This window comes from Capricornis sumatraensis, chromosome 6, assembly GCF_032405125.1.
Source record: "Capricornis sumatraensis isolate serow.1 chromosome 6, serow.2, whole genome shotgun sequence".
NCBI lineage: Eukaryota > Metazoa > Chordata > Mammalia > Artiodactyla > Bovidae > Capricornis > Capricornis sumatraensis.
In genome coordinates, this window is record NC_091074.1 from 79,507,228 (window position 1) to 79,533,195 (window position 25,968).

Consider the following 25,968-nt stretch of genomic DNA (forward strand, 5'->3'; position numbering starts at 1 on the left):
GCCCTTCCCAACAGCTCTGTCAGAGCCAGTCTGTACATCCAGGGAGCCCAGCAGGCCCAGATAGGACTGAGAGACACCACAGCAGGGAGGCTGTGCAGGAGCCCGGCCAGGCTGGGGCCCCTCTCCCAGGGGAACAGCGGGGAGGAGGTGGATGGACAAGGGGCTGAATTCCAGTCCCCTAGGAATCTGGCATCTGAAAATCTTGAGTCAGAGCAGGAGACACACCCATGCAGGATGAGCCTGAGGCATAAAGGGGAGAAGGAAGGAGTGGGTCACACAGCAAGAACACACCCCTGTACCCTTCACTCAGAGCTGCTCCAGAGAACCAGAGGATGGGGAAAAAACACACACACATGCCTCTTTTTATATAAAATTACATATTTAATTTGGTCACAAATTCATAAAATTGTTTATTTATAGAAAAGTATATAATTTCATAACATTTTGTAGTTTTTATACTTTTCATAATATTCCATATTTGTCAAAATGTACCAAAGTATATATCAAATTATAATATTTGTATATAACATCACATATTTAATTTGGTCACAAAGTCATAAAATCGCATGTTTACATAAAATTGCAAAATGTTTATGTAACTGCCATGTAATTTGGTCACAAATTCATCCAATTGCTTATTTATATAAAATTATAAAATTTTTGTGTAACATTGCATATTTAATTCGGCCACAAATTCTTTAAATTGCATGTTTATAGAAAATTGCAAAATTTGTATATAACACTGAATATTCAACTTGGTTCAAAATCATAAAATTGCATGTTTACATAAAATTATAAAATTTGTATATGACATTGCATATGTAATTTGGTCACAGATTCATTACTGAGGAGAAACTTGAACAGGCATCCAGTCTTCAAGTAAAACTTGAAACTGTCACATTTGCATTGGCATAAAGCAGTAACGCTTCCCGGATGGCTCAGCAGGCAAAGAACTCGCCTGCAATGCAGGAGACACAGGACACGCGCGTTCGATCCCTGGATCGGGAAGATCCCCTGGAGTAGGAAATGGCAACTCACTCCAGTATTCTTGCCCGGAGAATTCCCTGGACAGAGGAGTCTGGTAGGCTTAGTTCACGGGGTCGCAACGAGTCAGACAAGACTGAGCGACTAAGCACCCACCGGAAAGCAACAAAGGAGTCAAGTTTCACGTTTCTTGAAGGTTCTCATTAGTAAAGCACACAATAAACGTGTACAAATGAATATACATGACAAATACTGACAAGGCTGATACTTTAGATGGGCACTCAAGGAAGCCTTCTGAGAAAGGGACAAGTGACCTGACACTGGACTATTTATTTTTTAAACTGTTTTACAAATGCACATGTTTCTGTAATATAAAGGGGACAGTTTCAAATGCTATTGTCCCTTGTTTGTTTATTTCAGCTGTGCAGACCCCTCACTGCGGCACACAGGCTCCTCTGGCTGTGATGCGCAGGCTCCACAGCACACGGGCTCAGTAGTCGCAGAGCACGTGCTTAGTTGTGGTATGTGGGATCTCAGTTCCCCAACCAGAGATTGAACCCGGGCTCCTTGCATTGGGAGTGCAGAGTCTTAACCACTGACCCACCAGGGCAGTCCCAAGAATTCATTTCTTTCTCCTGGGGATGAAGGCAGAGTGTCCTGCACAGAAGGAACAGCAAAGACAGGAAGCACCCGACTCCAGGAAAGGGAGGGGCATCAGGGCCAGAGGGATGTAGCACCAAGACCTCGGGGGTCGGCCCTTCTACAGACACACGTGACCTCCACACACTGTGTCCATTTGTACCTACATTTTAGGCAATTCCAATTTTGACCACACCAGTCACATGAACCTTAGGGAAGATGGCATACAAGCCTTCATGGACTAGACCAAAAACTTCCCTGAGAATTGCTTCTGCCATTAAATTATCCTACAGTGATCGGAATACTATGGAGAAGGGTTTAGCAGAAGTAAAACATTTAAAAAAAATTTTTAATTAAAAAAAATACAAAACCCTAATATAGCAGGCATTTTAAGTCAGTTCTCACAGTATTTAAGAATCAGCATTTCTGTGTCTTTTCTGCAGAAGGTCAAAGCTTACAGAGGGGTTGAGATCCTTAGTTAGCCAATTTAAACACAAAAAAGGCAATTCTGGGCTCAGAGCACCAGTATCAAGGGGGGCCCATCTAGTGCAGAAGAAGCCAACACTGAACATAACCCAGGAGCCCGTCCTTTCTTCCTCCCAGAAACCATGGCAGATTCCTGTCCTCTCTTCCTTGAGCCCAGATGGAATGAAGGTCACTGATAACAGAATCTATCTCACACTCATATCTAACCCACGTCCCACCCTAACCTCCCAGAGGAGCAGGAGGAAGCCCGGGGAACGACAGCCCAGTGCACGGTCACCAGACACAGCACGGGGGTGCCACTTCCCCTCCCTCTCTGCTCACTTGTTAACATCTCCCTACTAAAAATACAAATATTCACCCAGCTAAAAGTTGACATGTTTAAAGCCTGGACCCTAAAGAAGTCTCCAGGTAATCCCAAAGTGGTCAAACTCCCCCAGCAGTGGGCTTGCTCTCCTTCACTGTTGTTGTTTTGCAGGCTTTAGTTTGTTTCTTTTTGCCTCATGGCTTGTGGGATCTTACTTCCTGATCAGGGATTGAATTTAGGGCTGTCAGCGCAGAGTCCTAACCACTGAACAGCCAGGGAATGCCCTCCTTTTGTATTTCTAATTGCTTTGGTTTGCCAGTGCTCAACCAGGTAGCCCCACATAAGCCTAGAAATTATATTTGCAAAATGTTTTTCTACACATATAAATACATGCACAAACATAAAAGTACAAAGACATACGAGATGTCTGCACGTTAATGATGTATATTACAAGTCACGGGCCCTCCCTGGTGGCTCAGTCAGTAAAGAGTCTGCCTGCAGCGCAGGAGACCCAGGCTCCATCCCTGGGTAGGGAAGATCCCCTGGAGAAGGAAACAGCAACCCACTCCAGTATTCTTGCCCGGAGAAACCCCATGGACAGAAGAGCCTGGTGGGCTACAGTCCATAGTGTCGCAAAGAGTTAGACATGACTCAGTGACTAACACTTTCATTATAAGTTACGTCATTAAATACATACATATTAACATGAATGACAAATTTCAAACAAATACAAATAAAAACTAGAAGTCTATAAGGAGTGTGTCCTGAACTGAAAGACTGAGGTCCTCAGTCAGGGCACAGCAGAGCCTGTCTCACTTTCTTCATAAACATGTTAATACTTTCCTGTTTTCAGCAGGCGCTCTTGAATTGTCTGTTTTGTCAATCTTTGCCCAGCATTTCCAAGACATCCATCAGGGTGTTGACTGAGGTCCTCTGTCCCTTCTTGGTGACTGGCTGTATTTCACACAAGGCATTCAGAGAGACCCAGGCCTATTCTCTGCCCACAACGATCTCATTTCATGTGAGGCCCAAGGAGCGAATCACAGAAGTCACAAGGAAAAGATAGCTGCCACGTCACTGAAGAGTAGCTTCAGGCCTAAGCTGAGGGAAAGTCACAGAGACAGAGTTGGAACAGGCTTTCACAAAGGCAGAGGACCCTCAATTGAGGCCTTGACTTCAGGATGGGAACCTGAGGAGCTCCCCCTGCTGGTAAGCCTGCTGCTCTGCGCCCCTGACCTGCTTCCCAGCAGCAGAGGAACAAGCCACACTGGCCTTGGGCATTGGACTTCGCCAGCACCCAGAGCCGTTGGGGGCAGTCCAGGTCAGCAGAGAGTCCTGCCCTAAGCAGGGGTTGAGGGCCCATCTGGAAGAGGAGACTGCTGTCACAGAGGGAGAAGGCATCTATGATATGAGACAGAGGGTGGGACAGCGAGCGAGGGCAACAGACCTCAGAGGAGGTCTGTCTTTCTCAGGAGGGTGAGGCTCCCTGGCTGTCACCTCTGCACTGGGGACAAAGCAAAGGCCTGGAGGGAGGAAGGTCTCTGGCCTCACACCCCGCTTGGCCTCACGGCCTGACACTGTGGTAGAGCTGGATGGGGACAGACTCTGAGCAAGAATTTCATCATAAAATGGAGCAAACACCACCCGCCTCATGGACTGTGCTGCAGATTCAATGGTGTGTGTGTGAAATGCTGTGCACACCACCATCCACAGTACACAAGGAGGGCACCCAACACAAGTTTATATTCTCTAACAGTTACACTGAAAACATGAAAAATAACAATACTAGTTTTCATAAAATATGGTACTAACTCAAAGTATTCTAAAAATTTTCATTTTAATATGTAATATAGATAGCTAATGGGAAGTTGCTTTATAATACAGAGAGCTCAATCCGGTGCTCTGTGATAACCTAAGGGAGGTGGGATGGGGGCGTTTGAAGGAGGCTCAAGAGGGAGGGGATATATGTGTACCTAAGGCAATGGGACCCCACTCCAGTTCTCTTGCCTGGAAACTCCCATGGACTGAGGAGCCTGGTAGGCTGCAGTCCATGGAGTCGTGAAGAGTTGGACATGACTGTGCGACTTCACTTTCACTTTTCACTTTCGTGCATTGGAGAGGAAAATGGCAACCCACTCCAGTGTTCCTGCCTGGAGAATCCCAGGGATGGCGGAGCCTGGTGGGCTGCCGCCTATGGGGTCACACAGAGTCGGACACGACTGAAGCAACTTAGCAGCAGCAGCATGGCTGGTTCATGTTGCTGCACAGCAGAAACAAGCACAGCATTGTGAAGCAATTGTCCTCCAATTAAAAATAAGTTAAAAAGTTTTTTCACTGCAATATGTAGTGTTAGTTGCTCAGTTGTGTGTCTGACTGTGACTTCATGGACTGAAGCCTGTCAGGCTCCTCTGTCCATGAGATTCTCCAGGCAAGAATACTGGAGTGGGTTGCCCTTCCCTTCTCCAGGGGATCTTTCTGACCCAGGGACTGAACCCTGTTCTCTTGCATTACAGGCAAATTCTTTACCATCTGAGCCACCAGGGAAGCCCCTCAACATGTAATCAATATACAGAAAAAAAAAAAAAAACTGTTAGCGAGACAAATTATAGTCCTTTTTTCTACCGACTCCTTGAACTACAGTATCGAGTTATATACTACAGCTCATCTGCTTTGGCCACAGTTCAGGTGCTCCACGGGGCTTCCCAGGTGGCGCCCAGGTGGTAAAGAACCTGCTTGCTAATGCAGGAGATGTAAGATGTGGGTTCGATCCCTGGGTTGCAATGATCCCTGGAGGAGGGCATGGTAACCCACTCCAGTATTCTTCCCTGGAGGATCCCATGGACTAAGGAGCCTAGCAGGCTACAGTCCATGGGGTTGCAAAGAGTCGGACATGATTCAAAAGACTTAGAATGCATGGACAGGGGCTCCACAGCCTCCCTGGGCCAGTGGGTGCCCTGCTGGACAGCACAACCTCTCAGATGTCTCAGAGCGGGTCAACCTGGCCCTGAGCCCCAGGGAGGAGAGAGGATGGTGGAGGAGGCAAGGACAGGGAGGTGTTGGGGGCCACTGTTAGAGGACAGAGGGGTGCAGGGTGGGAAAAAGAGGAGGGGGCAGGGAGGGAATTAGAGTCCTGATGGTTCAGGGACAAGCCATGCCCTCTGAGTTGCCCTAACAGCTATGGAGACAGAAAATTAGGACACTGTCCCTCCTCCCTCCACTCCTGATCCACTGCCCAGGCAAAAAACACTCACTTTGAGTGAGGGTGTCTCAAACAGGGCCAGCGCTGCTAACCAGCCTTAGGCCAGCTCTCAGCAGGCCAGTCTCCCTCCTACATTCAGCCTAGAGCCCCCAGGCCAGTTGAGAGAGTCAGAGATAACAGCATAGGACAAACCTGGGACCACGTCCACGCTGGGCTTTGTTGTGGGGCGGAAGCAGTTACTGAGGGTCTGACGCTGCCAGATGCTGTAGAAACCAATCACCTTGTGCCAGCACTCATCAAAGAGACCTAGAAGAGAAGAGACAACCACTGAGTGGTGGGGAGGGCCCTCTTGCCGCACCTCCCATCCTAGGGACAGGGTGCAGGGTGGCGGCTCAGACACTGAACAAAGAGCCCCGGGCCTGTGACTGCAAGCGAGACATTCTGAATCTGGAGAACCCTCAGGGAGGAGAAGAGAAGGGAGAAAATGAAGCAAAATGAAACCCATGTAAAATCTCTGTGCAGTGCTACTGAACCACCCTCTTCTCCTGCCTCGTCCCACCAGACTCGGCCAGGGGGAAGAGGGGACCGTCAGCTGAGCTGGGGGCCCGATATGATCACGGTTTTGTAGGACCAGGTGAGGTGGGAGGGGTTTCCTTGGGAACAAGATCAGAGACAAGCCAGGAGGAACAGGAGGATTGGGGAGATGGAGGAGGGAGCCAGTACCTCCTCCTTCCCTTCTAGAACCTCACCTTTACGGGAGCACCACACAGCACATGCGATTAGGACAATGATGATTCCAACTCCAGTTACAATTCCAATCACCTGCCCTGAAGGGCCTGCGGAGGGAGAGGGGGTGATGGGTAGTCTCTGGCTCACGGTTGCTGGCTCTCCAGGAACTGGGGCCTCTCCATGGGTCAGGGTACCTGATTCTTGGTCCACACACTTGATGTCGCTCCAGGGGGTACAGTCCGTGACCATGACCTTCCCATCAGGGCACCTGGGTACAGACACAGGGGTGATGTAGGGGACCCATCAGGGCCAGCTGCCTGGATGAGGAGAAAGAGGGGGCAGCCTCCCATCCTGGGTCCCCTGACAAGACAGTGGAGGGGGAACAGGCTCTTGCTGTCTGCAGGGGAGGGTCCCCTCACTCCCCCTCACTGGCAGAAGGATCCAGGATTGTGTACTGCAGCCCCCAGGCTCCTACTGAGTGTTCAGAGCTGTCCTTCAGGAGCTTGGCTTCCTCTGCCAGGCCCGCCTGGCCTCCCTGGGCTGCACAGGAAGCTCTGTGACATGGGGGCCTCATCCAGGTTAAGGGTCAGAAGGGTTTAGGCACAAGTCTGACTCATCCTCCAGTCAAACTTGAATATGAAGCCCTCTCATCCACCTGTTGACTCTTCCTACCAATCTCAGCCAACAATGGAGCATCAGAGGATAGTGAATTACTATTGGCCCCTGAGTCCCCAGATAGGAAACATTCAGGTGCTACTGGGGAACAAGGGGCTGGGTGTGAGGCCTGTCGAGTTGGCTCCGGTTTTATAGGAACCCTGAAGGAGCACACATGTGGCCTCATCATGACTTCTGTCTGCTGTGAGCCTTTCCGTCTTTCTAGGCCCATCCTGAGGAGACATGGGAAGGGACCACTGGGTAAGCCGTGCAGGACAAACGGTGGTGGTAGGGAGCGCTGCTGCAGACTCAGGAGACCCCACAGGCACAAGGAAGCTCTGAGAGGTGGGAGGGGCTTCACGGAAGCAGGAGAGAGAAATGGCTACAAGGAAACTGGGGTCTCCTGCGGGTTGGAAGCCCTGCAGGCTCCTGTGTCTCACCCGGTGGTGCATTTTTGACAGAATTCAGGTGCATCTTCTCCACGGAAAGTGCCAGGTTTGCACTGACACTCAGTGTCCTTGGTGGGGGTGCAGCGATTTTTTTCTTCTTCTCCTAGAGACCAAAGATAAGGTTTTGAGGGTGTGTTTCCCTCATATGTCTCTCACCCCTTCTTCACCACCCAGATCTCCATCCACTCAGTTCAAGAAGTGATTCGGATGGCTTCCTGGCTGCTCCAATGGTTAAGAATCTGCCTGACAAAGCAGGGGATACAGGTTGCATCCCTGGTCTGGGAAGACCCCACATATTGCGGGGCAGCTAAGCCTGCGTGCCACAGCTACTCATCCTGTGCGCTAGGGCCTGTGCACCACGATGAGAAGCAGCAAGAGTAGCCCCCCTCACCACAACGAGAGAAAGCCCTTGTTCTGCAACAAAGACCCAGAACAGCCAAAAGTTAATGAATCAATCTTTTTTAAAGTAATTTTGGGGTCATTTTCTGTGGCAACACACATAGACCATCCATGGAACAGCCACTGTTCACGTGTCAGCAACACAGGCATACAAAAGGGACTGTGCATCATTACGGATTGCACCAGGGTTGGGAAGAAAAACGTTTTAGATCACAAATGAGGAGCAAGAAGTGGGGTGGGGTGAGGTGTAATCTGAGGTACTGTGGATGGAGAGGAACCCTTGGGTGATGTCCCAACGGGTGATGCCCTGCTGGAGAGGCAGAGGGACCTCAGGTCATGAAGGCTGAGAGAGGCTGAGACCCCAGAGCAGAGGGCATGGCGCCCACAGGAGCCTGGCCCAGGATCAGACACATCACACAGCTCAAACTCAGCCCTGCCCCACTCCCCCAGGCCTTCTGCACTCTTACCATCCAGCCCCCTCCATCAAGGGACATGTTATTCCCCTCTTTCCAGCTGATATTCTGAAAGACTTCCCTACCAGTTGGCATGTGTTATGCAAATAACTTCTGTTTTCGTTTATTTTACTGAGCAAGACAGGATGAAGACCTAGCTGGGTTGGAAATCAGGTTTCTGACTCCTCGTCCCATTTAAATCCCATCTCATCACCCAGCACCCTAACTGCAGGCACAGGGGACCACAGGTTCTGTACCTGATTTGCAAGTCGTGCAAGGTAAGCAAGAAGGGAGGGTGTTTGAATGACTGGTGTAGTCTGTCCCATCGGTGCACGAAGCACAACCTCCACTGGCTTCTTCCATGTAGAATCCTGGGAAGGAAGGGAAAAGCTGGTGAGTAAACCCCACAGGATTCCCTGAGGCTGGCAGTGTGGCTGGGGAGGCCTCTTTTGGCCATCTGTGAAATCCACAAGGGGAACTCTCCTCAACCGGGCTTTCATCTCTTGATTCTTCATCTACCACATACCCTAGACAGACCCTAGACCAGTACTGCCAACAGAAATATATTACAAGCCACACATCCAAGTCACATTCATAGCTGGCACAGGAAACAGTAAAAAGAAAGGTCAGGGGCTTCCCTGGTGGCTCAGAGGGAAAAAATCTGCCTGCCTATGCAGAATACATGGGTTAGATCCCTGTCTGGGAAGATCCCACATGCTGCGGAGCAGCTGAGCCCAGGTGTCACAAATCCTGAGCCTGTGCTCTGCAGCTCGGGAGCCACAACTACTGAGCACACCTGCTGCGACTCCTGAAGCCCATGCGCTCGAGAGCCTCTGTTCTGCAACAAGAGATGCCTCCCCAGTGAGACGCTCACCTACCGCAACTGGAGAGGAGGCCCCACTCTCCACAACTAGAGAGAGCCCATGCAGCAACAAAGCCCCAGCACCCCCAAAAATAAACGCATAGACAGGAAGACAAGGGCTGGAGACCAGTCTTAGAATCTACCTGGTAGACATAACTTCTGTTGGAGGCTCCCTTCCAGTGGGGCTGATGACTGCTGGTCAATTTCATCCTTCCTTACAGACATGGCTGAAGCAGGTTTGACCTATGGGGACAAAGCAGGGACAGGCATGAGTGGCTTCCACACTCACCCCTTCTAGGATCCACCCCACATTTCCTTGACCACTACCTGCAAAATGAAACAGGACTGGGATCTTTCTTCTCAGCTCTAAACTCTCATTCTTTTCATGTTTGTCTTTTGGCCTTTTGTGCTAGCAAGTAACTTTCACTTCAGTTTTTGCCCCTGTATTCTTTCCTCTTAAAATATGTTTATTCCAGAAAGTATGTGCTCCAATGCATCCAACTCTTTGCGACCCCATGGATTGTAGCCCATCAGGCTTCTCTGTCCATGGGATTCTCCCAGGAAGAAATTTGGAGTTGCCATTTCCTCCTCCAGGGGATCTTCCTGACCCAGGGATCAAACTTCAGTCTCTTGCGTCTCCTATGTTGGCAGGCTGGTTCTTTACCACTAGCACCACCTGGGAAGCCCAGAAAGCATATGCAAGGGAAATTTTTTTTATAAGAATACAGAAACCACAGAGATCCCCTTGATTAGAGAAGACATCCAGTATTTTGTGTCTTGACTGCTTCTATTTGACCACATGTGTGAATACTCTCAGGCTCTCTCTCTCACATGTGCATGCACACACACACACACACACACACACATTTTCACAAATGAGGGTTCTGCCATGCATACAATTTTTCATAATCAGGATATAGAATCACATATTGAGTAATGAACTTGTGGCTTTAATCCAACAAGCTGTCCCCAAAAGGAAGCTGTCAGTGTTCCATAGAATACCAGAATCACATGGAGAAAGAAGAAACAGCAATGCAGGGTTTTCAGCCAAGTCTCTGTGCTAAAGATGACACAATGGGGCCAGTCAGAAATCACTGGAGTCTGAGGATTCGACCAGGATTATGATGATAGTGTTCTGATGTTCAGGATTGTATCGTCATTTGGGGGGAGACTGTCCTCATTTGTGGGAAATATACATTCAAGTGTCCAGTCATGGGATCTGTCATGTCAGCAGCTATGTTTCAGATGATACAGGAAACAAAGGGTTCTGTATAGTTTTGTAACTTTAATCTGGGAGTGATTTAAAGTAGAAAGTGACATTAAGAGGAAAAAAAATAAAGAAAAACAGAGGTAAAATGGAAACAGCTTATGTTGAGCCCAGTTCAACTGCCTGGATCTAAACAAAATGCAACCTGTTAAATATTTGGGGACAGCTAAGCCCACATGTGTCCCCTAATCATCCCTTCCACAGTCTGGACCTCCTCCGAGTTACCCCAAATTGGTGGACTCTCCTTCCCCTGCCCTCACAATCCTATGCCTTCCTTTCTTCCCTGGTTCTCCTCTCACAGACTCTCTCCCTCAATGTTTCATTATGAACAGTTTCAAACATCCAACGAAGTTCTAAGATTCATTCACTAAACTCTTATATGCTCATCACCTAAGTTCTGTAACTTAGGTGTATCACATACTTCTTTCTCTATCCACCCCCCTCTGTCCATTCTCCTAAGTGTCTTATTGTTATGATGAAATTCATATCTGCAACTCTTAATACATTGGCATTATGTCAGTAACTCGAGCTCAATATTTCTTTACAGTTTATTTCAATGTTAAGATTTCCAAAGAAGGAAGTGCACAATCTTAAGGGGACCATTCAAAGAGCTTTTTGTTGTTTTGTTTTTCTTTTTAATGCATACAGTTGGGAAATCCAAACTCTCTATCTAGATCATGGAAATTAGCTTGCTCCAAAACATTCCCTCATGCCTCTTCCTCAGTTATCCTAATCTCTGATGTGACTCCAAGAGGGAGTAGCCTTCATCATATGGAGGAAGGGCCCTTCTACCCTGATAAAATGAGGCTTTTTTCAGACAGTAAAGAATCTGCCTGCAACAGAGGAAACCCAGGTTCAATCCCTGTGTCAGGAAGATCCCCTGCAGAAGGAAATGGCGATCCACTCCAGTATTCTTGCCTAGAGAATTCCATGGACAGAGGAGCCTGGCAGGCTACAGTTCATTGGGTCGCAAACTGTTGGGACACGATTGAGCAACTTTCGCCTTCTCATTACAGAGTGTTAAGTGTCAGTTCAAATTATTTTTCTGCATCTGTTAAGCTGTTTAGTTTTTCTATATAGTTTTTCTCCATTACACTGGTTTGTGTGTGTGTTTTAACTTTTTAATTAGAGGATAGTTACTTTATTGTGATGTTTTCTGCCATAGATTTTAAAGATCTATTTATTTGTTTTGGCTGTGCTAGGTCTTTGTTGCTGCATGGAGGCTTTCTCTATTTGTGGCAAGTGGAGGATACTCTTGATTTTCATGGGTAGGCTTCTCGTTGCAGTGGTTTCTCTTGTTGTGGAGCATAGACTCCAGGTGCACAGGCTTCAGGAGTTGCAGCTTCGGGGCTCAGTAGTTGTAGCACATGGGCTCAGTTGCTCCCAGGCCTGTGGGATCCTCCCAGACCAGAGAATGAATGGGTATCTCTCACAGTGCAAAAGCTTCTTAACCACTGGACCACCAGGGAAGCCTCCACACTGTTAATACAGTGAAAAACACTGATTTTCAGATGTTAATCCAACACTTATTCCTGAGATTAATCCCATTTGGTCATGGTATGTTTTCTTCTTTAAATCTTCCTGAATTTAGTTTACTATTTGCTTTGTAAAGGAATTTTGCCTCTGTTTTTAGGAAGGGTATTTAAATGTATTTTTTCTTCTTTTCAAATGTTTCTGTTAGGTTTAGGTATTAGGGCTATGTTGGCCTTAGAAGAACTAGTGAAGAACTCCTGTTGTCTGAAAGAATTTGTGTAAAGATTTTTGTTAGCTCTTTTATTGTCTGTATTTTTGTGGCCTCCCCTGTGACCTAACCTGGGGTCTCCTGGTTATCCATTCCCAGTCTCAGCAATCTCACGGATCCTTGAAACAATCTACTGGAATGGAAGAATCAAAACCATGGCACTATGGTGCCCCATTTTTACTTCTTAGATTGGCAAAGTGTTAAAGTTCAGTGTGCAAGGGTGCAGGGAAATAGGGCACCCTTGTGGACTCCTGGTGTGAGTTAAAATGGTCCAGTCTTCTTTGGGAGAACAGTTTGTCATTATCTAGACAAAAGTGTAAAATCACCTAACCCACTGACCCAGCAATTCCACTTCTAAGGAGTTACCCAACAGACAATGCACATGGCTACACTGGATACTTGACAGGCACCCAGACCCATTCATCAAGTAGTGTTCATCATGAGTCCTACCTATTACAAACCGATAGTTTAAAAACTAATTCTATACTTCTTGTGAATACAAAATGCTGTTTCTTTCCAGATTTTTGGTACTAATTTGTTCAATGAAAGATGCATATTTTCACGATTCCTGTAACTCTGTTAGACCTTTAACTTTTTTTTCTTTGAACCTATAAGGAACTTTGAAAAGAGCCTCAAACAATGCAAGAAAGCAGTGCCAAGTGTGAACATTTTTCCCCATTGTGAGTTTCTTAAAAATGCACACTCAGGGACGGGGAAGCCTGCTGGGCTGCCGGCTATGGGGTCCCACAGAGTTGGACACGAGTGAAGCGACTTAGCAGCAGCAGCAGCAGTGGTGAACCACACCCAGAGCCTCCAACTCCCCTCTGAAAGAAAGTGGTGAGAATCTGACCCAAGCTCAGTTGATTGATGGTTTCTATTCATAAAGCGCAAGGAGCTGGAAGCAATTTTGAAGTTGCTCTTCTTCCAGAGAGAAAGAAACGTAAGGGTGCTTAAGGCAGTGGTGGGGGGAAGATGGGGCCTACACTTAATGATTTACAAAGGACACGGGTTAGAAGATAAATGCAGTTCAAAATAGAAAAAGAGAGAAAAGAGTGAGGAGGGTCGGCAGAGGGAAAAGGGAAGGTAAAGGAAAGAAATGACGATCTGATTCGCTGGGCCTGGGGCCAATCCAGAGGTCAGGCGCTCCAAGGAGCAGCCAGCTCTTCTGGGCAGCGAGTAGCTGCTAGGGATCCGCACTCCTCTAGCGCCCCCCCACCAACACGCCGCGTATTGGACTTGTCCGGGCGGGTTCTGCCGGCATTTGCTCAGCCAGGTGCCCCCGGGCCTTTTCCGGGCCACCAACAGCGCCTTTTCGAGCCAGTACTCGCGGCGGGAACTTACCAACAGCAAGACACCCAGGACGGCGAAGATGAGAGCCCAGGGGCCCCGAAGTCGAGGCCTGGGGCCCTGGGTGTACCCTGCCCGGGAGCTCGAGGCGGCCGCTGTCCTCTGTCCCCGCTGCCCGGTGCGGTCGGGGAGCGGTCGCTGTCCAGGTTGCCGCGGGGTGACAGCCTCCGGAGCCATCAGAAATGAAAGTGTGTTTCGTGGGGCGCGAGATCACCCCTGCGAGGTGCGCAGAGCGGAGCTCTGCTGTTCAATCTGCCTGCCTCTACTTTTATACCACCCCGCCCTGGGATTGGCCCACCCGCAGTAGCGAATGAGCCACTGCTTGCTGATGTAATTATTACCACTTCCAGCCAATCACGCGTGGCTCAGGGGAGGAGCCAGGACTCTACGGAAGGGGAATTTCCGCCAGCGAATACCCTACCATTTTTCATTCAGCGCCAGCCAGGTCTGTGCCTTTGAGAGGCGGGGACAGGGCACCTTCCATGTGCTCTGTTGTCATCTGGCCAGTGAGACTCAATCTGCGTTCCAGGCAGGTCCTAACTCTGCCCTTTGCAGGTCAAATGCCCCACGGGTTGAAAAAATGAATGAACCACCTGTCTTCTAACTACCGCCTTCTGCCCACTCCCAGCTTCTGCTCCTCCCCGCCCCCCCTTTATTGACCAGGGCCCCAAGGAGGCCAGAGAACATAGACAGCCAAGAAGGAGATCCAAGAGGTGCCCTGAGCTGTACTGTAGGGGAGTGATGGGTCAACTAAGAAATCTTCAACTGTTAGAAAAATAAGTAGGTTGCCAGACTCACCTGCACTTTCTGAGATTTAAGTACTTAAGAAATGAGACAGACCTGGTGAACTTTTTTGCCCTCGGCCCATATCATATAAATAGTGTTAATAATCACTTTATTATGGAATTACAAATAAGTGTTTATTTAAAGGCAAAGAATTGTTGTTTAGTTGCTAAGTCATGGCCAACTCTTTTGCAAGCCCATAGACTCCTCTGTCCATGGGATTTCCCATCCAAGAATACTGGAGTGGGTTGCCATTCCCTTCTCCAGGAGATTCCCAACCCAAGGATGGAACTCAAGTCTCCTGCATTGGCAGGTGGATTCTTTACCACTGAGTCACCAGGGAAGCCCCCAAAGGCAAAGGATACACACCATATTTTCCTGTTGTGAACTCTACTTTTCAAAGATCTTAAGTATCATTAGCACAGTTTATAAGTTTACTTTTGTCACTTTTATTTTATAAACCTGAAGTTCTACCCAACAGAACATTTTGGAGCCTGGTGAATAACTCCCCAATATAAGTGGCATCCAGGAGAAAGAAGGTGGCCTTGCTGTGACTATGTAGTTGAAACACTTGATTTGCAGATGAATACATCCACCAAGTCCTATTTTATGTTCACAATTCTGAATGTCACTGATTTCACAAACTGGGGTCACCATTCACATTGAGGCAATGCAGTACTTCCTATCATCAGGCTCAGAGAAGGGTCCAAGTCACCCTGGACTGCCCCATCTCCCTAGTTTGCCAGGACCAACAAGTTACCAAATCAGGATTTCCCTGGTGCTTCAGTGGTTAATAATCTGCCTTCCAATGCAGGGTTCTCAGGTTTGATCCCTGACAGGGGGAACTAAGATCCCACATGCCTCAAGCTACTGAGCTGGCACACCCCAACTACTGAGTCCCGCCCTCCACAACTAGAGTGCATACACTATGAGGAAAGAAACCCACAGGATGGAAGGAAGATTCCTCCTGCCGGAACAAAGACCCAAGGCAGACAAATAAACAAATACTGGCATTTAAATAAAATCTATTTTTAGAAAGGTAGCATTCACTCCTCAGGGTTCTCAGTATCTTCCTCTACTCTCCCTCTCACCTCCCAGAGGGCCTCTGATATGTGCGGGCTCTTCCCACGGACTCCATATTGCTTTCCCGAGCCCGAGTCTGTCCCCCATACTTCACTGGTGCTGGGCTCTCTATCCTACGAGGGTGTGAGTACTTCGGACAGCAAGGCAAGTACAAATAGTTTTTTTATATATATAAAAAAAAGTTTCCATCAAAGTCTGTAACAGCACCTTCCAGATTTACTCATGCAACATAAAAGAGAAAGGAACCCTTATTATGAAAACCTCTTCCACTGAAAGGAATAATCTACTCACAGGTGAGCCTGGTTCAAAAGGGAGTTAAATCCCTCTCTGCCTTTGCTTTCTATCCCTCATCACTTTGCTCCACAGGCCTGCTTCCTGTCAGAATGTTGCAGACTGGAAACAAGGGTTTCTGTCCGGGGCTGCCCAGCAGAGGTGTTCTGGAAGTTGCCCCGCTCAGCAGCCTGGTGGGGGCCCAGGGTGGGGAAGACCTTTCGTATGTGTTTGTCACAGCAGTGCCCCCCAGCCAGACCCTGTATTGGAATTTTTTTTCTTTTTTTAAGTTGTGGACCAGAATACCCACATGTCCACTGAGAGCTCTGAGTTCTGATCATCCAGAGTCAATAAATCCCTATGTGACCTGAGGAAAGTCTGGTGTTTTGTTTGTTAGGAAAAAATTTTTAATTAATTAATTTATTTCTGGCTGTGCTGGGTCTTCACTGCTGCACACTGGCTTTTCTCCAGGTGCGGAGAGCAGGGGCTACTCTCTGGTCCCGGTGGGTGGGCTTCTCGTTGCCGTGGCTTCTCTGGTTGTGGAGTACAGGCTCTAGAGCGCAGGCTTCAGAGGTTGTGGTGCAGGAGCTTAGCTGCCCCGAAGCATATGGAATCTTCTCGGAGCAGGGATCAAATCCCTGTTCCTGCTTTGCCAAGCCGATTCTTAACCCCTGGACCACCAGGGAAGTCTGAGAAAGTTTTTTGTTTGTTTCATTTTATTTTTTGGCTGCCTTATGGCATCTGGGAACTTAGTTCCCTGACCAGGAAGCAAATTTGTGTCCCTGCAGTGGAAGCACAGAGTCCTAACCACTGGACCACTGGGGAATCCCCGTGTTTTGTTTTGTTTTGAATTTAAAAATTTAAAAAAAAAAAATGCATACTTTGTCTCTTGGCCCCTGAGGCCTGAGGCAGGTCTTTTGGTAACAGTTCAACTAGGTGAGGGGGAAGTCTAAGCTGGTCCTGGGGAGGGAAGCTGCCAAAGAGAACCCAAGATAGATTGGATGGAACTGATGACTCGGGCTGGTGGAGGTCCTGTGTACCCCCAGCCTCATCACCATCACTGAGAACCAAGAGAAAGCAAGAGACATTTTAGCCAGCCCCCCAAAACCCTCCCCAGTCCCTGTGCTAAAGCCTGCAGTCATGCACGCTCTTGAGTCTGTTAACTCTCAATTTACATCCAGTCCTTTTTTCTTTTCTTTTTGCCTTTTGATCCTCTTCACCCATTTCTCCCACCCCACCTCGCTGCCTCCTACTTCTGGCAGCTATCAATTTGTTCCCTGTATCTCTGAGCTTGATTTTTTTTTTCTAAGATTTCACATATAATAGAGATTATGTTGTATTCACTTTTTCTGTCCTATTTATTTCACTTAGCATAATGCCCTCAAGGTCCATGCATGTTGTCACAGATGTGTCTTCCTCAATGTCTCATTTTCAATATACATATCTTTCACCTCCTTGGTTAAATCTATTCCTAGAAATTTTATTCTTTCTGATGCAATTGTAAATGACATTATTTCCTTAATTTCTCTTTCTGCTGGTTTATTATTAATATAAAGAAATACAATAGGTTTTTTCATACTGATTTTGTATCCTGTAGCTTGATTGAATTCATTTATTCTAAGAGTTTTTGATGGCATCTTGAGGGTTTTCTACATATAATATCCTGTATCTGAGAATAGTAACAGTTTCACTTCTTTGTTTCCTATTTGGATGCCTCTGATCTCTTTTCCTTGCCTAATTCCTCTGGCTAGGACTTGTAGTACTATGTGGATAAAAGTTGTGAGAGTGGCATCCTTGTCTTTTTCCTGATCTTAGAGGAAACGTTTTCAGATTTCCTGTGAATTATGCCACGCAGAGAACTTCCAGATAAGGAAGACACCTCTAGATCAGCAAAGGGTACTTCTTTTTGCCCTTTAGTTACAATCAAAAAACATTAAACAAGATTCAAATACCACTAGGCTTCTCTCAGACCTCTCTTGTGAAGGAGTTATGCTTTCAAAAGCCCAGTCACATGTGGGATCCTCCCCTTTTGAGGAAGGACACAAGAAGACACCAGAATGAATCCGCTTTGGAGGGTGCAGTCATTGTAACCGTCATTACTCTTTCTCCTGGGGCAGCTGAGAATGGTACGGGTGACGTCATGTGCCACCCCATCACCTTTTGGGGGCATCTTTTCATGGGCAGATTTCTCCCTGTCCTTAGCTGCAGTCAAGAGCCAAACAGGACAGTGCTGGAGAGAGATTTCTCATAGGAACCTTTATATGTTATCTGATTGTTGCCATAATGGTATGTTTATTTTCTATAATAGTTAGTGTTAGTTGCAGTCTTGCTGAACTCTTTGCGACCCTATGGACTATAGCCTGCCAGGCTCCTCTGTCTATGGGATTTCCCAGTCAAGAATACTGGAGGAGGTTGCCTTTCCCTCCTCCAGGGGATCTTCCTGACACAGACATTGAACCCAGGTCTCCTGCATTGCAGGCAGATTCTTTACCATCCAAGCCACCAGGGAAGCCAGGAAATGCAGGTCCCTGCTTTCCGCTACAGACCAGGGCATACAGGATGGGGGTGAGCTTTGTCTGGACCACTTCCCTTCCACGGGATCTTCCCTCCCTACAGTGATGACATTCCCCCTCTGAGGATCTCATGCTCCCTCTGAAGGTGTGAATACTCTGCCAGGGTCTGCCCTCATTCACCTGCAGAATTCTGAAGAGCTCTGTACAGACCTGCCCCTGTCCTGGCCCCAACAGAAAACCCTCTGACTTCTCAACTCCAGTCCTGGGCCTGACTTTTCTCCATCATGGGGCAGAGCAAGTACATTGTGAGCAACCCTGACATCATAACTCCCCCAATCTCCAGACCAAAATGAACGAACTGTTGCTAAGAACCAAAACAGGGACTTCCCTGGTGGTCCAGTGGCTGGGACTCTGTGCTCCCAGTGCAGGAGATCTGGGTTTGATCCCTGGTCAGGAAACTAGATCCCACATGCTGCAACTAAAGAGCCCACATGTCACAACTAAGACCAGCGCAGCCAAATAAATAAATAAAAATAAATATTAAAAATTGTACATACATTTAAAAAAATTAAAAACAAAAGAACCAAAACAGTGCATGGGTATTTTTATATGTGTGTGTGTGTGGAGAAAAAAATACCCCTCTAGGTTAACCCAGATATTCTATTTCTTCTAGGAAGCCTCATGTTCTAATAAGAACATCATCAAGAATCTAATATAATCTATTTTCAAATATATTCACAAGTTCTTGGCTCTCAGGATGCTGGTGATTGAGGCTTTTGGGAGAGAGGGTGGTTGAAGGGCTCCAACATAACAATGGATACGTGCCATCTTGGGAATGCACCTATCTTCTCACAGTTATCTTTCTAACTGTCAGAGACAGCCCCACAGGAGGTGTAGTGTCCATGTTGGGGTGGGGAGATTGGGGGAAAAGTGAAATGTCAGGAAGAAAGGTACAGAGCTGGAGAATGGGAGTTTCCTATTGTGATGTCACAGGACATCTGGTGCTGGTTTGGAGGAAAGCGGGGGGATAACTGAGCAGGAGCAGACTGTGGTGGAGAGGAGAGATGGCCCTGGAGGCCTGCGGGGGGTTAAAGCAGCAGGCTGTGCTCCCGTGGCTCCAGGGTGAGGTAGAGGGGCCAATGGGCAGGGGCGGAAGGGCAGCCGCTCGGAGTGGATACAGCTCTGTACGCAGCACCTTGGCTTTGGGAAGGGGACAGAAGCCTGACCATGGGGCCTCCCAGGAACGCAAAGGGACAAGAGCTAGGGCCTAAGGTCCAGGAGAGAAAAAAAAAAAGTGGGTCCATGTGAGGTTGCAGGGCTGAGTCACCAGGCCCACTGAGAAGGATACAGAAAGGCCAGTGGGGACAGAAAGAGAAGGTGGCCCCAGAGTAGCAGGAGGCTCACAAGTGAGGGGCCACAGGAGGACCCCAGCAAGCAAGATTCCTTCCTGACTGATCTGCCACAGCCAGTCTACACCTCCAGGGAGCCTAGCAGGCCAGGTGCAACCCAGAGACACCACTGGGGGAGGCTGTGGGGAGTCAGGCCAGGCTGGGGCCCCTTTCCCAGGGGAAAGGCAGGGAGGAGATGGACGGAGGAGGGGCTGCATTCCAGTCTTCAAGAAACCTGGTGCCTGGAAATCTTGAGTCAGAGCAGGAGACACACCCATGCAGGCATAAAGAGGGGAAGGAAGGAGTGAATCACCCAGCAAGAACATACACCCCTGCCCTGTGCCACTCACAGCTTCTCCAGACGAGACTGCAAGGAGGGGGAGGAAAGTACACACATGCTTCTTTTTATATAAAGTTATGTATTATGGTCATGGACTCATGAATATATGAGTCTTTTCTAGCCAGTGGATAATGTAGCTATTTCTTGTTTGCTAATATCAACAAACTCTTCAAAGGGCTCTCCAACTGTTTTCCTTTCTAGGAGAAGAGATAAACCAGGGACTCTGTGCCTTCTTCGGGAAAGGCACAAGCAGAGGCTATCTGTCCTGTGTTCTTTTGTCCTATCTTCAAGCTCACAGTCCTTTCTTCTACCGGTCAGCTGCATAGTTAAACACGTGTAGTGTGGATTTTTCACTTCAGCTATTTGACTTTTCAGCCCTACCATTGTGTTTTGATTCCTTTTGATAGTTTCTATTTTTGTAGACCATTCCCTGCAGTAAGCCTCAATTCTTAAGTATCTGCTCCAGCTTTGATAAGTGTATGCAGCTGAGTAGCCATCACCCAGTCAAGAAAGAACACTCCCAGCACCCCACACAGTCTCTTCTGCCCCAGAAGTCCTTTCCCACCCACCCCTCCAGGACAGGCACTCCATCCCAGGATATATGAGACTCAAATGAGGAAAACAGAAGTAATAGTTATTCCACAAATGCGGAGACGCTTTGCACCATTATCAGTGGTCTAAATAAGGAAATGAAAGCATGCAATAGTCTCCAGGGAAGGTGAAAAGATAAAATTAAATACCAATTTTGATTTTTTGAAACCATCTCAAAACAGGAGGCTGCATCCACAATGATAAGAATTTCTACATGAAGCTAGGATCCAACCTCATTCTTTTCTTAAAATTTAATTTCGGACTTCCCTGGAAGCACAATGGATAAAATCTGCCTGCCAATGCAGGGGACGCAGGTTCAATCCCTGGTGCAGGAAGATCTCACATGCTGTGGAACAACTAAGCCCATGCACCACAACTACTGAGCCAGAGCTCTAGAGCCTGCAAACGGCAACTAATGAGCCCAAGTGCTGGACCTACTGAGACCGCGTGCCCAGCGCCCATGCTCCATAACAAGAGAAGTCACTGCAATGAGGAACCTGTGCACTGCACTGAAGAGTGGTCCCTGCTCACTGCAACTAGAACAAGCCTGCATGCAGCAGTGAAGACCTACCACAGTCAAAAATAAAAATAAACAAATGGATCATAGGAAAATTGTTTTTTCACAGTTAGGAAAAATAAAACAAAGACCCACAACATCAGATCAAAACTACTGAGTTCTAGGAACCAAAGCTGGATGCACCTGTGCCCACGTGTGTGTGTTGTAGCTGGGTTACAGTAAAAATACACTTGTATATTCACAAGTACAAAATATGCTTGGTGGCTTGACCCAGATTCTACTCTTCTAGAAAGTCACCTACTAATGTCATCAGAAAACATATATGGTTTTATTTTCAAATACATTCAATGTAATAATTTTGAAAAAAATCAGACATTTTTAGTTTTAGGAGGATTATTACTAAATATTTTAACAACCACACAGTGGAATACATGCAGCCTTTATTCAATCATTCAACCACCATAGGAGCACCCACTTTGTGCTGCCTGCTTTAGGTTTCAGGAATATATTGACAGCTACTGAAAACAAGACAGGTAATAAGTAGCATAACATCTCTTAGAGCAACCAGTCTACCACAGCTGGCTCCCTTCCCCTCCATGAACCTGATCTCCCTCCTTCACCACTTCCTCTTGGGGCAGAAGATCAGACCAGAATGGCCTTTTCCTGTTTCTACTGCAGTTCTGGGCAAGCAGAGGGGCCAGGGCCCCACAAAGTCCATCACATGCTCATCAGCAAGGACTCTGTTGTTTTTCTAGCTTTAGTTTCATTCCTTTCTGTTCTAATCTGTATTATTTCCTTCCTCTGTTTACTTTACCTTTAGTATGTTCTTCATTTTCTCGTGTCTCACTGTATAGTATTAGGTTATTGACTTGAGATTTTTCTTCTTCCTTAATGCAGTCACTGATAGGCATAAATTTCTTTCTAAGTTTTCAGCTGCTTTAGCTATATCCCATAAGTTTTGGTATGTGATATCTTCAGTTTCATTCATCTCAAAAGATTTTACAGTTTCTTTTTTGATATCGTCTTGGACTAACTGGTTATTGGAGAGTGTGTGTTTAAATTGTATCATGGCTGTGAAGTTCCCCAATTCCTTCCTGTCTGTGATTTCTAATTCCATTCCATTGTGGTGGGAGGGCACGTGTTCTATTATGGCTCTCCTTTGAGATATATGGATATTTGTTTTATGAGCTAGGATATGGTTTATTCTGGAGAATGTTCCATGTACACTTGGGAAGAATGTCTTTTGTTGTTGACTGGAGTATTCTATAGATGTCTGCTAGGTCTAATTGTTTTATAATGTTGTTTAAGTCTACTACTTTCTTGTTGATCTACTTTCGGTTCATTATGAGTCCTTACAGATTAAGGAAATTACATTGCTAAGTGTGATTTGTGTTCTGAGTACTTTTTTCTAGTTTGTTTTCATCTTTGTCATGATTTCTTCCCTTTGGCTTTCTTCTTAATTTTTATATAGCCTTTAGGCAAGTTTTATAATTTGTTGTCATACTGAAGAAGTTCATCCTCTCTCTAAAGTGGTAAGAAATTTTTTCTCATATTTTTGCAGTACTTTTCTGGTTTCATATATTACAATTAATTCATTGATCCACCTATTTTTAATTATCTAATAAGAAGAGTATAAGGAAGAAACATCGTTATTTTTCAGAAGTCATCCTAGTTGCTGTATCATTATTGAAAATTTTTTATCATTGATAGGAAGTGTCATCATCATAACACATTATTAAGCAAAGGTTTTACAGGTTGGGTTTTTTGAAGAGCATCTTTCATTATTGATAAATATGAATTCGATGAGAGAGACAGATCCTGCAAGGAAGACTGAGGTCATCTGAAGGAGGAAAGCCCAGGAAGTGAAGGTCAAGCCTAGGGACATGGGGTCCTGGGTTGTGACAGCTCTTCCAAGTCTTCAGCTCAGTTCCAGATCACAGAACCCCCTTCCTTTGGGTCACTGTTTGACTCTCTACAGGTCAGACCCATTTTTCCTCTTGTTTTCCCGCCAGGGCCCAATGGCATGAGCTTTGTTTGAAGGCTCTTCCCTCATCACTGTATTTTTTCTGTGCCTCTTTGTGTCTCTTAATGACCACGAGCTCATTGAGAACAGGAATTAGGACTTCCTTCTCTAAGTTCTAGAGGCCCAGGTGGTTCTGTTCAATAGAGTAATCACCAGGTCCTTATGGGAATGGAGCACTTCAAACAGCTTCTCTGAATCAAGATGTGTTGCAAGTGAAAAATACATTCTGAATTTCAAAGACAGTATTTAAGAAAAAAAAGTCCATCGATGTTTTATATTGATTGTTGTTGTTTAGTCACTAAGTCATGTCCAACTGTTTGCGACACCATGGACTGTAGCCTGCCAGGATCCTCTATCCATGGGATTCTCCAGGCAAGAACACTGGAGTGGGTAGCCACTGCCTTCTCCAGGGAATCAGGGGATCATTCCCTTCTCAGAGGACTTTCTCGACCCAGGGATGAAACCTGGGTCTCCCGCGTGGCAGACAGACTCTTTACCATCTGAGCCACCAGGGAAACTCCTGAGCTTCCCTGGACCCCATTTTCTCCTCTCTTCCTATAGACCCCCATCACCCCCAGGCTTTCCCATGCTGGTTGGGTCATCTGAGGCTGCAGAGGCCCCTCCTCATCCGACTGTGTGGCCCCACTCTGCCCCCTGCAGTGTCCGCAGTGTCCATCCCCACACCTCTTCAACACATTTCCCCTTAGGCCAAGCTAGCTTTTCCACTGGGCACAGTAGGCTGCAGGTTAGGGCCCATGATCCCATCAGTGGCCCACAAAAAATTTTAAAATATATATGTAGAATCTAGAAAAATGGTACAGATGAACCTATTGCAGGGCAGGAGGAGAGACACAGATGTAGAGGACACATATCTGGACCGGGGACGGGGGCGGAGGTGGGGGAGGGAGGGATGGGACGAACTGGGAGATTGGGATTGACATATGTACACCGCCACGTGTAAAATAAATAGTGGGAACCTGCTGTATAGCATAGGGAATTCAGCTTCATTCTCTGTGATGACCTAGAGGATTGGGGAGGTCCAAGAGGGAGGCGTAGTTGATTCATTTCATTGAATACCAGAAAATACAACAATATTGTAAAGCAATTATACTCCAAGTTTTAAAAAAATCTTGAAATCATACAAAACTATTTGGATAGAGTTCAGTCTCAGTTATATTTATATTTATACCTATTGAGTCCTAAATATAATCTTTAATTTTTTTGTAAGCAAAAAGGGACCTAGAAAGACCAAAGGTGCTGACAGCAGACAGAAGTCATAATGAGGCCATGTGTGTGCTCCTTCAAGGTTCCTATAAAACCCTGAGCCAACTTGACTGGCCTCACACCCAGCCCTTGTTCCCCAGTAGCACCTGAACCTTTCCTATTTGGGGACTTGAAGGTCAATAGTAATTCACTATCCTCTGATGCTCCAGGGTTGGCTGAGGTTGGTAGGAAGAGTCAACAGGTAGAGGACGAGAGGGCCTCCTATTTAAAGCTTGACTGAAGGATGAAGCTCAGCTTGTGCCCACACCCTTGTGACCCTTGACCTGGATGAGGCCCCCCTCACAGGACTCCCCCTGCAGCCCAGGGAGGCCAGTGTGGGCCTTGCAGAGGCCCTGCAAGGACAGCTCTGAACACTCAGCAGGAGCCCAGGGGCTACAGTGCACAAGCCTGGATCCTTCTCCCGCCCAGTGAGGGGGAGTGAGGGGATCCTGACCTGCAAGCAGCAGGAGCCTGTCCCCCCTCCACTGTCTTGTCAGGAGACCTGGGACAGGAGGTTGCCCCTTCTTTCTCCTCATCCAGCCAGCTGTCCCTGATGGGTCCCCTACGTCATCCCTGTGTCTGTACCCAGGTGCCCTGATAGGAAGTTCGTGGCCATGGCCTGTGCCCCCTGGAGCAATGTCAAGTGTGTGGACCAAGAATCAGGTGCCCTGGCCCATGGGGAGGCCCTGGATCCATGAGCCGGAGACTGTCCATCACAGCCTCTCCCTCCTCTAGCAGTTTGCGCGCACACACACACACACACACACACACACACACACACACTTTTACAAATGAGCATTATACTAGTGCAAACAAACAAAAAATCAGATATCAGGATCAAACCTTAAGGAACTATCCTCAGGTTTTAAAAGACATTGATCTTTAGTGTATTAACTATAGGTTTTGTTTTGTGAAGCCCAAGAATACTGAAGTGGGTAGCCTATCCCTTCTCCAGGGGAATCTCCCAATCCAGGAATTGAACCGGACTCTCCTGAATTGTAGAGGAAGTCTTCACCAGCTGGGCTCCCCAGGAAGTCCTACATATGGCAACTTATATCTACAACAGTCTATTTTAAGTTGATAACAAGTGTGATCCCATTCTAAAGCTCATCATTTTTAGTCTCTTACCCCCAACACTGTACATTTTTGATGTCACATTTCACATCTTTTCATCTTGAATATTCCTTTGTTAATTATTGTAATCATAGGTATTTTTACTGCTTTTGTCTTTAAGCTTCGTATTAGCTTCATTAAGTAATCAAACCAGTACTGTTACTAAATATTTACCTTCCAGTGAGATTTATTCCTTCATATCTGTTCTTGTTATTATTTGATGGCTTTTATTTTCAGCTTAAAAAAGAAAAATGTTTAACATTTGTTATAAGGCCAGTTTAGTGATTAACTCCTTTAGCTTTTGTTTGTCTAACCATAACTATAATGTGCTCAGTCATGTCCGACTTTTTGGAGCCCACCAGGCTCCTCTGCCCATGGAATTTTCCAAGGGAGAATACTGGAGTGAGTTGCCATGTCCTCCTCCAGAGGATCTTCCCCACCCAGGGATGGAACCTGCATCTCCTGAGTCTCCTCAATTGGCTGGCGAGTTCTTTACCACTAGCACCACCTGTCTGGAAAACTGTTTCTCTCTCTTCCATTTATGAATAATCACTTTGCCATGTAGAGTATTA

General features: G+C 46.8%; 1 protein-coding gene across 2 annotated transcripts in view; it reads right to left on the reverse strand.

Moving 5' to 3' along the window:
* Positions 1–486: 486 nt before the first annotated feature.
* Positions 487–25,968, reverse strand: part of LOC138081012 (tumor necrosis factor receptor superfamily member 10B-like) — a 35,185-nt gene continuing 9,703 nt past the window's right edge. Inside the window, exons 2-7 of one of the 2 annotated variants that reach the window (XM_068973981.1) lie at positions 9,301–9,400; positions 8,553–8,666; positions 7,436–7,547; positions 6,362–6,609; positions 5,805–5,918; positions 487–3,509 (exon numbers count right to left, since the gene is read on the reverse strand). In XM_068973981.1, coding sequence (XP_068830082.1) covers positions 3,463–3,509; positions 5,805–5,918; positions 6,362–6,609; positions 7,436–7,547; positions 8,553–8,666; positions 9,301–9,400 — 735 coding nt within the window. In that variant the 3' untranslated portion in view covers positions 487–3,462. Of the gene's footprint in view, positions 3,515–5,804; positions 5,919–6,361; positions 6,610–7,435; positions 7,548–8,552; positions 8,667–9,300; positions 9,401–25,968 lie in introns of both variants that reach the window. The other variant, XM_068973982.1, reaches the window with a different exon arrangement.